Source organism: Siniperca chuatsi, linkage group LG4, assembly GCF_020085105.1.
Source record: "Siniperca chuatsi isolate FFG_IHB_CAS linkage group LG4, ASM2008510v1, whole genome shotgun sequence".
NCBI classification, from domain to species: domain Eukaryota; kingdom Metazoa; phylum Chordata; class Actinopteri; order Centrarchiformes; family Sinipercidae; genus Siniperca; species Siniperca chuatsi.
The window spans coordinates 22,768,098-22,783,399 of record NC_058045.1 but is presented as its reverse complement, the minus strand read 5'-3'; the positions used below and the strand labels follow the sequence as shown (position 1 = coordinate 22,783,399).

General features: G+C 38.3%; 1 protein-coding gene across 2 annotated transcripts; it reads left to right on the top strand.

The window, feature by feature from the left end:
- Positions 1-1,129: 1,129 nt before the first annotated feature.
- si:ch211-216l23.2 (uncharacterized protein LOC565061 homolog) lies at positions 1,130-13,314 on the top strand. Of its 2 annotated transcripts, none has more exons than XM_044194134.1 (9): positions 1,130-1,379; positions 1,559-1,648; positions 3,028-3,101; positions 3,530-3,653; positions 7,118-7,317; positions 9,430-9,708; positions 9,862-10,026; positions 10,871-11,116; positions 11,318-13,314. In XM_044194134.1, exons 1-9 carry the CDS (start codon positions 1,318-1,320, stop codon positions 11,353-11,355), a joined length of 1,278 nt encoding a protein of 425 aa, XP_044050069.1. In that variant the 5' UTR covers positions 1,130-1,317; the 3' UTR covers positions 11,356-13,314. The 2 variants fall into 2 exon arrangements, with proteins under 2 accessions (XP_044050069.1, XP_044050070.1); XM_044194135.1 differs by having other exon boundaries at positions 1,131-1,379; positions 1,562-1,648; positions 11,318-13,064.
- The last annotated feature ends 1,988 nt before the right edge of the window (positions 13,315-15,302 follow it).

Here is a 15,302-nt window from a genome sequence, read left to right as displayed (position 1 = left end):
AAATCACACATCTCCCCCATTGATTATGGGATTTTGTACTTGCATTGTTTCATGACCCCAGTTTTCTCTTTGGACATGGGACTGTGTTCTGTACTGTTCTTTTTGGCATATGCCGGGCACCGTCCTCTACTTAAGAGCAAAGGCATCCACTGTTAAGCCAGCTCCAAAAGGGCAATCTGATTGCTGTCCACATAGCCTCATTGGTCGATCTTGAAAACTAGATGATGAAAGAGAAATTAGGGTTGTTCTTGTATTTTTTGAACCATCAAGTGTAAAAATCCAGCAAGATTGTCCTGTTTGCCTCACACAAGACGCATATGCTTACTGTGCTGGACTAATGTTTTCTTTACAGTGCTATATATCTGCAGGAGGATGATAGGTACCCACAGGTGTTGCAGCAAGCTTGTGTCTATAAGCAGACTTCAAAGACGATGCGCATTCTCCAGAACAAAATGTGCTTTGAGTAAAATAAAATAAAAACTGTACAATGAGAGTGAGAGAGGGGCATGAAAAGCAACAAAGGTCCCCAGCTGGAATCGAACAGAGAGATGTTGCAGTTAGACGGTATGTGCCTTAACCGCTAGGCTCCCCAGTGCCCAACAGTAGGATGTCAAATTAATTATAAACCATGACCAAGACCTACCCAAACCTTAGCCAGACTAAATAAGGGACAGGAGCCACAACCAGAGAAAGACAACAGAGTTTTAAATAAGTCAGGTCTGATCTTCGCAATGACTTTTCAACAGATATAAGATAACCATCACTGGTCCAATCACTGGCACTGAAGAGCTCCTTATTTTCACCACAAGCAATATTTTGTGTTACGCCAACTGCTTTGGGGTGGTGGTAGAAATCTCAAAGACTCATATCTTGAAATCTCAGCTGATGAAATCATACATCTAAATGGCTGACCATTAGAGGCATAGCCTAAATAAGAAAATTATTTTTGTTGGGTGGAATAACTCTTTAAGTACAGATAGGTGCAATATAATATATATAATAATGGGCATGGGGAAAATAGCAGCATCACAGAAGGATCAAAACATTATACTGCTAGAGAGGTTCAGAGGCATCATCATTTTTATTCCAATTGTATTTCATTGCACGTTCTAGTCCAGTAGGTGGCGGTAATACACCAGTAACTGGCTAGTCCGCCTGAAGAAGAACTCCTCCTCCGCCTCCTCTACTACAGGGAGAATTGTAGTAGACCCACAGTCTATGAGTAGAACACTGGTGGAGTAATATAAAGAAACATTTTATTCTCTCCGTGTGATTAAAAGCCTAGGTTTATTTGGGTGAAGTTGCAGTGCAGAGAAAATGTCGTCTTGGGCGAAATCATCTGCAGCTGCCCGGCGGCCACCAGCTAACCCAAATGGAAGGTAAGCCTGTAGCAAGTGTTTAGCATTAGCAGCTAACATGCTAGGTATCAGCCATAGTAGAAACCAAACAGTGTGGGTTCTACCAACTAATACCTACCCCCTTCCACCAGTTAACGTTAGTAAACGTTATTTGTATCGTTATTTGATAAGGCCCACAAAAAACTGCTTTTTGTGTTAAGCAGTGCTCAACAACTTCGTCTGTTTCGGAGAGCGGCGCCTTACCCCAGCAGAGAGGAGAGGACCGAAGACCTCAAGGATGCCCTCGATAGGTACCTACCTTACATTCACATAATTCAAAACCTCTGTTTCATAACATTAAGATGCGGTGTTTGTGTGGCAGTTAATGGATATTACGCAGATTATAGTCCAGTCACATTTGGGAAGCATTCGTGCTATTTTCAACAATGAAATGAAACAGTGGACAAGAGAGAGACACATTTAGACAAGGTTGACAGCACAAAATTTTGACATGAAATGTGTTAGCACATGGCACAACTACATTCAACAAAAATGGAGCGGAAAGAAGAAGAAGAAAAACATTTCAGATGTATAACCTGTTGTTATGAGACTACCTCATGGAGGTCCATAGTATGTTTAGGCCATGACTGCATCTTCAGTTGATAATAAGATATATTTCTGCAGCTGCTGCCACCCCAGTATGGAAGTGAATGGGTTTTTGTGTTGCCCAAAGCATCAGAAAATTATATCCGAAAAACAAACCAACAACACCTCTTTCTAGAACTAATGTCACGTTCACTCAGGACAGCCCACCGACCTCACTATGAGCAGTTTTCTACCAAAGGAACAGTTGTTGTTGTTTTTTTGGTTGTTTTTTTTTGTAGTTGAATTCTCATTTTAGGTTGAATTTAGGATAAATTAATTTTGCACAAACTTCTTTTAAAGTATAGCTGTCTAAGGGCTGGCCTGTCCATTTAAAAATGGAGGTTGAAATACAGTTAGGTGATATGGTTTAAATAATTTACTCCATATTAATAAAATGTTTCCGATATTTTATCAAGACTTATTACATTTATCTGAAATAATAATTTTGAAAATAATCAGATTGAACTGCGTTCCACTGTTATGGATCACATCAGACAGATTTTAGTAACATTATGATGTCATAGCATGATTCTCGTCTAGTTAATCTGTTGTGTATTCCAGGTGATTTATTATCTCTCTACAAGAAACTTGAAATGACCTCTCTTTTTTTTTTTTTTTTTTGCTTGCCACTGCCCAAATTCCATTTTACAGCCACACTACACTGACATAAGTGTTATTTGAGTCGGTGCCACAGTGTTTGCTGCAACAATTAAGTTGGGACAGCTGACACCCCTGTGATTTTTCAGTCAACCTCGACTAACCCAAGTATTTCAGCTATTCACATCTGAATGTTTTAGCACAGCGGTACATTCATTTCTGAAACCCAGGTTCTTTGAAGCATACTTCACTGTGGGGGTTGGAAAGAAACTGCCGCCTGTTCGAATATGGAGTCATAATTTCAGAAATGTTGTTTTCAGTCTTTATAACATCTTCAGTCATATCAAGTCCTCGCATATAATGACCCAGTGAACAGTAGGCATAGAAAGGCCTCCCTCATTAAAATGTAACGTTAAAAGATCCTCCTGCTGCACCGCTTTTCTTTCAGTTATGAAGAACTGGAGCAAATACAAAACTACAGTGGAAGTGTGAAGTACGAGGGATACAAGCATCAGCCAAATGGTGAGATGCTTTTATTTTTTATTTTATTTTATATTGATCACTAATAGCACAGCAATGCGTTTTTTTTTTCTTTTTAATTCCTTGTGAAAATTCTTAATTAGAAAATCCATGCTTTGTGATTGTGCCACTGCATCTTAAATTTAATAAAACAGCATTTCTTAAATAACTAGTATCCCATTGGTTTTTACTTCTAAATAACCTCTTATGTTATGGTACAACCCAATATCCTGTTTACAAGAAATGCATTAAAAGTAAAATGCCATTTCATTAGCATTGCTTACTATTGATTGCAAATTAACCAAAAATCAGCTCTTGTTTCTCTACCTGCAAATTCCCCTCTCTCTTTTATCCTCTACTCTCTCCACTCTGTCTCCTTTTACCTCCCATTCATTCCTTCCCAACTCCTGCACCATCCTCAAACCCCCCAGCCAAGCCGGAGGGCTGCACTCCAGCAGACAGACGGAAAGCCCTGTATCAGAAGTTCTACAGACAGGTGCAGGAGGAGAGGAAGCCAGCCGACTGCGTGGTCCTTTCTGTGACCAACCAGTGCCTGTGAGTACTTACAACAAACATATAAACCACAAGCAGTTGAAGTAGAAATTTGGGTGACTTATACATGCTGGGTTTGATAGTTTATACTTGGCTGCCAGTCAGTGAGACTACTGACTACTTAGTTTTGCTCCCACACGTTTTACTTTACTCTGCTGACTGCCAGTCTCCTGCTGCTGAGTTCATTGCTTTAATTTGAAAGATTTGTCCTTGTGTTACTTGCTGCAACACTTCCATCCAAATTGGCTTTCATACTTGGACCACTGAGAATCAGTGGATTGTGCGTCAGATGTTGGAAAGTATTGAGAGATGGACCAATGAATTGTTGATTTTGGTGTTTTTATGGGATTTGCTGACAATAACAGAAATACAGAATCACCAGCCTTATCCCTTTTTAAATATGATTTTTATCTGTCCAATTATGTTTGGTCCACTAAAGTGTGTTTTAATATTTTACGATTCCTACACAGTTTATCTGGATGTAAAAACGGTCAAATTAAAGCTGAAGATTAGCATTTTATCCTTGCAGTTATTGTTTTAAGTCCCTTACAGAGCCAACACAATACAAATTTTAATGTCCTATTACTTACAGATTGCACTGTAGTTTGGAATTCTTTGTCCCTGCTAGGCAGTGAAGTAACGGATTGTCCTTTTAAGCACTAAACTCTTTTTAACATGGAAATGAACGTATAGTTTGGTCACTAGATATGTTTACAGTATATAAAGGAATATTTTCATCTATGATAAGTCAGCGTAGCTGTAGTGAGAGTAGTACACTAACTACAAGCAATCGTTTGCTGACAGCTGGATCAGTTTTGGATTTGTTAGATTCAACTGTTGAAGATAACCAGTTGACCCTGTGTGTAAGTGTATTTGATGGCAGCACTCCCAGTGGCTCTACAGTGAGTTGGTAAATCATCATCAGTCATCATGACAAAAAAAAAAAAAAGACTAGGCTCAGGTTGTCCTTTCGAAGGGTTGACAATCTCAGTATGTCTTCTACTCTTGTGTTGAATGATTATACCTAATCAGTTAAGTTTGATTTATAATCACTGACAGGCAGGTCCCTGTTTCTCTCCTCCTGACAGCAACATATCTGACTCATGTCACTGTCCTTAAATGTCTTTAAAGCTAGTTTGAAATACATGAGGTTTTCTATACTCCTACACATCTTGCTATGCTCCTGGTATCCTCAGGACCCTGCTGATAAATAGCAGTTCCACAAACACCAAATGCAACTTTCACCCACTTCATTTTCTATTTGATTTTATTACTGCATCAGATTTGTCTGGAAAGACACATTTCTGTGTGTCATTCATGCTCACACATTAACAACATTAAGAGGGTAGTTTTTAGTGTGCTGTCAGCACAGTGACTTTACAGCCTTCTCTCATAAATAAAAATGTACAGTATCATGCAGTTACACTAAGGTGTAACGTTAATCATACCAAATCCATACCCATGAATAAATGCGTTTCGTAATCAAATTTATATTTATTTCTGCATATTGAGAATATGCAATCCAGGCTACCACTGAATGCAGTTTTAAAGTAGAAACAGATGTGTCTCCAACAATGTCAAACACACACTCCTTTCCACCAAAGCTTCAAAGTTGTTGAATACAGTCTGATCTAAATTCCATTAAATAACACTTCTATTTACTGTACAGTGCAGATCAAATATGACCCAGTTCACACATTTTTTCAAAACAACTTTATTTCATTAAAGGCTTTTATTGTTACACACCAGTGACATGCTACATGCACATGTTCTTTTTTTCATGATAAATAGAAATATTCAGTGTTATCTTTTCACATTTTTGCTAATGGTTCAGCAGTGGATGTAAATGAACACCATTACATTTATCTGCCCTTACCCTATTTGGTGACAAATGATTATATAAACGCTAACGTGTATTGGTAATACTGTTGCATCCTATGTACAACTTAGTAGTAGAAGCGCATAAAACATTTACACTAACTACACAATGCAACATCAAAAATAAATTCATGCACAAGATACTCACTACACACATGGCAACTATGAAATTGTGCCAAATATGGCAGCTGAGTCTGCATTTATGTTAGCGTGACACTAACTAACCAGCAGACTAACTTGGAAGTACTAATAGTACTACTAACACTGCTGCTATGCTATCAATTATGATAACTAGTGTGCAAATTAGAGTGCTTGTTATCAGCAGGCTATCCATTATGTATTACCTAAACAACAAAGTGGATTGAATTTATCATTGCCATAGCATGCTTAACTACTGTTCATTATACTTTTTAAGTCAAAAAATACATGTATGTCAATAAGCTGTATTCACTGGGATTTTAAAAACCAGATGATGTTTGCTGTTTAAAAAAATATATAGGTGTAAGTATTAAGTAAATGTTTCTTGTTCTTTTTAAAAACATGTAGTGCAGACAATAATATTGTAGTTAACATTTTATTCTGGTAACAGCACTAATTTTGCATAATGCATTCATTCAAAAGACTATTCACAACACTGGGACAAATTAACTAATGACTAATAGTCAGTGTTACATGCCAGGAGAAAGTGGCATCTTCAACTGCAATATCAAATGTATATTGCAGATGTTAAAGGAACGCTCCTTTTTAAAAACTGCTTTTTAATAGTAAACACTCACCCTCTGTAGGTTTAAAAGGTTGCTTTGGCAGCTGTTGTCAGCTTGAATGCTTTGCACTAACAATGAATTCCAAACATGAGGGGGGGAAAAAAATGTCCATAGAAACTTCTCAAACCAGTCCTGCAACATAAACCAATTTTCCTCTGTCATTCTTGTTGTTGGTGCATTCCAAACGCTAAAATATGGCTACCGCTTGCAACTTTGCTTGTTTATGTTGGCCACTGCATACAGACAAACTGCTAACTGTGCTAGTGGCAAGCCGATGCAAAACAAGACATTTACCGTTGATGCTTTTAGAAAGGTATAATGTAAAATGACATCAAACTCGCCCATTTATCCACAACTATATCAAAGACCATTCAACGGAGTGGTCTCAAAAATGCAAACTGGCCAATAGCTGTTACAACGGTTTTAAAGTTTTTGGTGTAGGTTTTTCCTTTTGACAGAAGGACCACAATTCTTTGCAAGTTCAAAAGAATTCACCACCCTCTGTTTTACCTTTTTATGTATTTCCTAAACACATACTACTGCAACACTAAATACATCCATGAGAGATCCGAAAACATGTTAGTGCCACGCAAATCTCTACATAACGCTGCACTTGGTCCTGTCTAATTAAAGGTCCATACATACAGAATTAACACACACAAAAGGAATGTTGACTTGCGGTTACATTTTTTGGTAAAGCACATTATAAATCAAGAAATAACCCTCTGTTCCTCTCATGGATATAATTTAGCTTTCTCTATATGCCAGCTGAGTCACTTAATATAGAAATGTAAAGTTAACAAAGTGTTTCTCTTCCTCTCAAAGGGATTACCCCAAATCGCTAAGCCAGTGCTTGCAGGAGCGTGGCCTATCAGTGGAAATGCTCTACCTTCAGGCGGAATCGGGCCTGACCCGGGCGCTGCAGGATGTCCGAGCAGAAGGCTCCTCGTTATGTATTCTGGTGGAGCAGACAAACGTAGCTCTGTCCTCCTGCACTGTTATCATATTCTCAGAGTCCCTCAAAAGTAAGTCCCTACCCCTCATTCCTTCAAGCTTAGCCAAACCACCTCAGTTACAACTCTCCATCCTTTTTCAACTGACGGTCTAATGCGATTTCCGTTTTATGTAGATTCTACCAACATCTGAAATAGATTAAGTGTAAAAAAAAATCAAAAAGAATCCCAAAAACAAGAAATACTCCCATTAAAGCGCCAACATATAACATTCTAAAACTACAATTCTGCACTCAACTGTTGTAACACGGTCTTTGTGGCTAAAGCATTTATTTAAAAAAAGAAATCATCTCTAAGTCCATCAAATCTACACAATATTCATTCAGTATATATTGTACATCAATGGCACTCTCTTGACAGATCATCCACTGGCTGCCACTGGTATACATTACATAACAAACTGGATGAAGCCCAAAAGTAGCAAAGTAGGTAATGTAAAAGGGAAAGTTCAACATTTTAGTTTGGCTTTCTTGCCAAGAGTTAGATGAGATCAATACCACTCTTATATCTGTCTGATAAATATGAAGTTACCAGTACCTCTAAAGCGCACTTATTAAGTGTAGCCATGACAATTTGTGATTTTACGTAGGGTTATATGTTGGACTATATCGTGTCGTCACTGTAGGGGTTCCTGGCCAATCAGTGGATACTCCAGGAAGTTACTCTGCCCTGGCGAATTATTTTACCTTTGGACAAATCCAGGCTAACTGTTTCCAGTGTTTATGCTAAGCTAACTGGCTGCTTGCTATAGCCTTATATTAACTGTACAGACATGAGAGTGGTATCAAAAACGAATAAGTGTATTTCGCGAAATGTCAAACTAAGGAAAATTACGGTTTACCACAATTTGAGTTTTATTTTCAGAGCTCGGGCCATCTGCTTTTTTGGTTATGTTAATACTGAACTTAAGTCAAAAAAGATGCAAACAAAAAAGAGAGCGAACTATAAAACTGTGACCCAAATTATCTGTTGTAAACATTACAGTTTACAGACAGACTTTCTGATTCAACTTTAATCTTCTGTGCCCTAGTAGTGCACATGTTTTTTCTGTGCAAATTTGTTTACAAAGTGTATGATCATCTGACTGCTCATTCTTGTTTTCACTTTTTTAGCAATGTTGTCACATTCGGACATCTGTGCAATTATTACGGCCGGAAGGTGTATAACCAATGGAACTGATGGCCAGAGCTATGAAATAAAACGTTGTAATAAAGCGTTTTCCTTTGCAATTCACATTGTGAAACCATGAGATTGTCAGTATCTATACCATGGCCTGCATACAACTGATCCAAAAACAAATAGCATGCAGTTTCCCTACTACGGTTATTTCTATATTTTGTAAATAAATAATTTCATCATGTGAGAATACACATTACTGAGTGTGCATAACTCATTAAGCAACCTGTGTGATTTAGATTCCCCTCAAAAACTGATACCATGCACAAAAAAACTCGGCATAATACAAATTGCAAATATGCATAATATACAACAAGAACATAAGTACTATGCAAAGTAATTGTTCCATGATGATGGTACTCTGTGTAGCTCGCAACAAAAACAACAGAAAACCAAAAGCTTCCCAAAATACATCCTATAGTCTGGTCTACACAACCTAAATGAAATCAAAAGAATAAAATCAATTTCACGTATGTCCTTAAAGCAAATATAATAAAGGAATTATTTATTACAACAGATCATTTAAATACACAAATCATCTAAAGTTTATTAATTGTGCTTTGGCGTCACATATCTGATTGCACATAAAACATCGAAGCTTACTAATCAGGTATTTTATGTCCAGGAACATGATGCAATAAAAATTAAAGTTGGTGATAAATGCACATCTTGACACAAATTGCATGCCCCTCTTCTTCCAACAAACCACATCTCTTATTCAAAAGTACTACCTACCAAAGAACCAATTTATTAGCGGAATTTGCTGACCCCAACTTCACATTAAAACAAAATCGATGTCAGTATGACCTGAGTCACCTGTAAGAACCTCATTGATTTTACTGCTATTTCTGCAGTTTTTGGCTTGTCTTATTTCACCTCTCTTCCCCTTCAGTCTCCTGACACCTCACCATTAACATTAACATTTCCACCCAATCCCCCCACCCCCAGTCCATCGCAACATGCCCAAAGACCAGGCCATGGACTTTGTTGCAGCTGAGTACAGTCGCGGACTGGTCAAAGAGCACCCGCAGAGGGACCCCTCAGACATTGCAGCACAGGCGTCACAGCTGCTGGATGACTTTCTGGATAGAGAAAAGATTGAGCGCCACACCGTTCCCTCCGAAACCCGTCCGCTCCTCATGCTGTTAGCTGAGGGGGTGCATCTCTACCCCGAGGAGCTGGAAACCATCTCAGAGTATGTCCGGTCCCGGCAGGAGCACATACAAGGTGGGACGCTGATTTAAACTGAAGTACCTAGAAGAGCTGAGACTGGTGCTGTGTCAATATTACTGATTGCACCGTTAACTTCTTTTGGGTCACACCTTTTCTGTCTATTCTGGTTCTTTTTTTTTCTTTCTTTCTTTCTTTCTCTCTCTCCAGCCTCCAACACTGAGGGGGAGAGGGGTAACATGTTACCTCCAGGACTGGGGAAACCGCCTCCTCTGCTCCCTACTCCACCTGGGCCCCCTCAACCCCAGTCTGGAACAGGGGGGCCCATGATGGACCACGCCCCACCTCCACCCGCTCCTCTCTTGCCTTCACCAGGTTAGACTGCAGAGTTGACCACTTACTTGACTATTTAAAGGATCTTTTTAATTTCTTAAAAGTTCCAGCAACCATAAAACATCTAACTGTCCTCCCTGTGTTCTCAGACAGTAAAATTGTAAATTGTATTTTCATGCACCTGTGTGAGAGGCCTCTAAATTAATTCTGTTTGTCTTGTCTGCAAGATATTCGGTTCCATCACTCATGGGCAAGCCATTTCTAGTTTTTAACAAGCCACTTTTACTCTTTTCAGTAATCTTTAATCTTCAATTTGAAAATGGTTTGATGGGCAAAATGACGTGTTGAGATAGATTCTTACCTACCAGGTAGCCACTGGTTTGAGTTCATGTCAGTACAGTGTGTAAATCTATTTGTAAAGACTTGAAATAACTTTAGAAATGTAATCAACACACTGCCTTTATTTTTGTGTAATTTTGGCTTCTTCATTTGAAGACAAATTTGCATTGAATTCTTGACATAAGCAGACACACACTGAGTTACCCTTAATATTAAGTACACCTACTGCACATTGTCTGAAACAATAGCCTCACAGTAAATCTTGAAAAGCTTTATAATGTTCAGTTTGTTTACAGTGTTAGAGAGGTGTTGATTCAACTCTGCAGTCATTTAGTTAGTGGTGTTGTACAGCATTATAGTGAAAGGTGTTTCTAACATTGTCCTTCTCATGTATATAAATAACATGCATGCAGACATACACATACATTCACACAATTTCTAATAATTTGATCTGCATATCTACAACATGTTTTATCTCCCTTCATCCTGTCATGATGTCCTGTAATGACGTTTTTCATTCACACGTGTGTTCTGTCTCTCCTTTTAGGCTCTTATCCCAAAACCAAACCTCCTCCACTACTGTCCTTGCATCGAACTTCTGGTCCGTCATTAGGGGCCCCAGCTTCACGGGGCCCCCTGTCCTCACACACCCTGTTCGGCGCCCCAGCTGTACCCCGTGGGCCCCTACTCCACCACGCTCCCCCATACCACTCAGGCCCCAGGGGTCCTCATGGGAGTAGAGCGGCCCCGCCCTCTCTAAAGAGTTCCCGCCCTCCACTTCTCTCTTCTCCAGGTGGGTCGCTAATACTTTTTTTGCCTTCACCTTTGTCTTGAAATATTCTCTTTGTCCTTTTATGAGATGTATATAGGTTCAGCATGTTAGGATTACAATCGAACATTTATATAGAAATACTGTGAATTAAAACAAACTGCTGGGTATAAACAGACAGTAAACTGTGTATGTTTTTTTTTCTCCCTGTCTCCATCTGATCAGGTGCCCCTCTTCCGCGACTGAGCGGCCCCCGACATTAAGAAATGACAGAGACATCCACACACACACACACACTGTAACACATGCAGGCTACAAGTGCCAGCAGTGTTTTGAAGATTTCACCTAACTCTAGAACAGAAGACTCCTGGACCCTGCATAGGATACCTGTTACTACCTTTTTTTTTCTTTCTTTCTTTTTTTAAATGTAGTAAAACACACTCAGATGAAAAAGATGGTAGTTAGTGTTATTCTATCAAATTATTGTGGATGGATTGATGGAGGATGGCATGGAGTATTTTAATGACTGATCATTTTAAGTATGTTTTCCAAGATCAGTCTTTCATTATTGTTCATTTTTTCTCAGAGTCATCTCATAAAAAAGCATGTTCTGTACTTCCAGTTTGCCTTTTTAGATTTCATAATGTTGGTGTAGGTTACAGTAACAAGCTGCATAGGATACCAATGGACAGCTGGTTCATATTTAAAGGAGCAAAAAGGCGAGCTATTGGTGGCCACATGATGGTAATAGGACTTTGTATTTTTCTGTATATAATATAGCAAGTAGCATACTTGCTGTATACGATGTTTCAAGATGGTGCTTAAGATTTCATAAGGAGTTTTAAAAGATTTACTTGAGGAGAGAATTTCAACAACCAATTAAAACGTTTGTTTTTGAAAGCTGTGATCTTGGCTTAAATTTAATTTATATCTTTTATTTTTGACATATGTAGATGTAATCAGTCTGAAGGAGTTTGTATAATGGTTCTCATTCTAAAGTTACATGTATAAACTATTGGCACCTTTTCACAACAAATCCTCTGATTTATTACATTCAGTTTTACTTCACTTGTGTGTTATCTTTATAAATGGTGCGTTTCCTTAGAATGCCATTCATGCTTTGTTCAAGAGATGGTAGAAACACTTGGACCTAAGAACAAAAAACTACCATATACCTTGGCAGTAACAGCAACAACATCTGGACTTTTTGCAAGATTTTGTGTTACATTAAAGCACAAGAGGCAGCTTGTAATGCTTGCCAGGATAACCTAAAAGAATATGAATGTCATATGTTATTTGTCACTAATTTATGCAAAATCCAAGTGAACAAATATTGGATTTTCTTCACAGAAAGGTATCTAATTTTGACAACCATCTTAATACAAAACATATAGGAAAGTTCCACTGTAACACATCTGGCCAAGCATGGTGTGTTGTCATTAATGAGATAATCACAATCCCTCTCGCTTATTGTAATTCAGGGAAAAACTAACAAATTTTTGTACTGTTATTTTTCGGTCTGCGTGCTGTTGGTTGTTTTTAGAACTTTTGACTCATTGCTAGGAACTGTAGAGTATTCTTGTTTCGTTGTTCATTTTCATTTGCAGTACTCTTGTGTGGTATTTGTGGAGTTCAGATTAGGCAGAAATCCAGTCATGAAATCATCTCTCCCTGTCACTGCAAATCAAGAACAGCTCACAGCTTATACTCTGTGTGCTTCTGTTTGTTACTGTGGTTGTGAGGAATCCTCGTAAAATTCTTGAATGTGTTGAAAAGTTATTTCAGATTGTTTCCTTCCGCACTGTGTTGGAGCGTGATAGATCACAGATTAAACAACAGAAAGAAGTCATTTGTTAGAAGAAACCTTTTAAACTGCTCAACATTTTCTTCTGTGTTGGAGATAATGTTCAAATCCTGTATTCTTTTTTTTTTTTTTCCTTTTTAAAAAATATAAATTGTAAATGTTAAGCAACTTTGCGCTGTGGATTAGTTTTCTTTGATATGCAGCAGTGTTAATGTTCAGCACGTATGGAGGGGGGAATCTTGGTTATATTTGCAAAGAAATCGTCTACAAATGTTTGAATATTTTGTTTTGGTTTGACAAGCGTGTCATTGGTTTTTCTTTTGTTCCAGAGAGAATTAACCATAAGAAATTAATTAAATCAATATAAGTATACATTCCTTGTCAATACAATACAGATGTACTGTTTTACAATGGTGAATCACAGTGGATGTTTTTAGGATTTTTAGCACTAAACAACAGATCTCTGTAAATGGACTCCATTTATATAGCACTTTTCAACCTAAAAGCACAAAGCACTTTACATCTGCCCATCGGGAGCAGCTTGGGCTCCAATGTCACGGACGGCCCACTCTACCTCCTGAGCCACAGCTGCCCCAAGATGAACGAGGACTATAGGCGAACAGCAATTTTCAAGTTCCGCTTTGTTTCAGTCACTCCTCCATGTCTTCTGGCAGTGTTTTTCAGCTGTGTTTGTTATCTGACTCTTGGCCTGCTCCAGGCAGATTTACAGCACTGCCAGCTTCTTAAAATTATTATTATTATTATTATTATTATTTTTACCTTACTGTACTCTATGGGATATTAAGTGGCATGGAAGTATTCTTCTATCCTTCCCTTCTCTGGCCCTCATTAGTACTTTTTAGTAACCGATTTGTTTGATATTTTCCTCTGAATTGACTAACCAGCAGTTGGGCCTGATTACACCCAGAGGATCTTCATTTCAATCAGTTATTTATTTTTTACTTCTCAAAAAAATTGGCTGCACCAGTGAGGATTTAGGTTTGTCATAATTGGGTGTGAAAAGAGGAGGAGGCAATTCCTCTGCTTGAATAGACTGCTTTTCAGGGTGAAGATGGGTGGAGCATTACTAGGAATCATGTGAGGTCACTAAATTTCAAGTACTAATAAGAATGATAATGGCATTCGTTGTCCCACTCTAACAGGTAAAACATCGCTGACAGGAGAGTGAAGGAAATGGCAATCTAGCACACCCCCACACAGCCCTAAAGAGGGCCAATTAGGCACAGTTAAGTGAAACCTATGTTGCTATTGTGTGTGTGGGCCCTTTAGTTTATATAAAAATGTTTTCAGTTTGACATTAAAGGCTTTTTCCTAAATATATCCTCTGTGCTTTAGTGTTATAAAACAATAAAAGATGAAAAAGTCCAGGTTGGATATCCTTATGGACTGTACCTATAGTAGTGTTTCATGGGTGTTGCTGTATTGTGATGTATGCACAACCCAGCTGTATTTTGTGGTTGAGGAGGCAACTTAGTTTCATTCAGACATTTGACCCTCGAATGAATATTTCGTTTGCACACCCAAACAGGTGTTTTTCCTTATTCTGGCTAATTAGACCTGACTGCTCAGGTTGAGGTTGCCTGGAGCTATTCTGATATTACATGAGGTCATCAAACTTCACGAACCAAAAAGAATGATAAAGCTGTAAGTGCTCCTGCCCGTAACAGGTTCAACCAGAGGAGAATCTGATCAGATATTAGCCTAGTCTGAACACACCCACGCAGTCCTCTGATGAGCTCTATCTAATCACGCAGAATTTGTGAAAACACCTGTGTGGGTGTAGTAAGAGCGCACACCCAGTGGTGGAAGAAGTACTCGGATCCTTTACTTTAGTAAAAGTACCGATACAACAGTCTAAATATACTGTCCTGCATTCAAAATCCCACTTAAGTAAAGTATCAAAGGTAGAAGTACTCGTTCTACAGAAAATATGGGCCCCTGTGAGTGTTATTATATATGATATTATTAGGTTGTTAGTACTGATGCATCAGTGTGTAAGCAGCATTTTACTGATGTAGCTGGAGCTAGTTTTAACTACATATACAGTACTTTAATTACAGTTTGGTAGTTTAGTCCAATGTTTCCCAAACTAGGGGTCAGTCCCCCTTCAAAGGGTCACGAGATAAATCTGAGGGGTCACGAGATGATTCAAGGGAGAGGAAAGAAGAAAAAACAAAGTACTGCGAAGGAAATATTGAACAATTTGACCTCTTTTGGCCTCAAACAGTTATGTAAATGAAACCATAAGGAAAGTTTGTAAATGTAAAATCTTTATCTGAAAAGTGAATAGTAACTACAGCTGTTAAATAAATGTAGTAAAAAGTACAATATTTCCCTCTGAAATGTGGTGGAGTATATGAAGTTTAAAGTTGCATAAAATGGAAA

Excerpts from the sequence above, each read along its gene's own strand:
- si:ch211-216l23.2 (XM_044194134.1), top strand. The coding sequence starts at position 1,318 with ATGTCGTCTTGGGCGAAATCATCTGCAGCTGCCCGGCGGCCACCAGCT. Across the intron at positions 1,649-3,027 it reads CTCAAGGATGCCCTCGATAG|TTATGAAGAACTGGAGCAAA; the intron begins GTACCTACCTTA and ends CTTTTCTTTCAG. Across the intron at positions 3,102-3,529 it reads ATACAAGCATCAGCCAAATG|CCAAGCCGGAGGGCTGCACT; the intron begins GTGAGATGCTTT and ends CAAACCCCCCAG.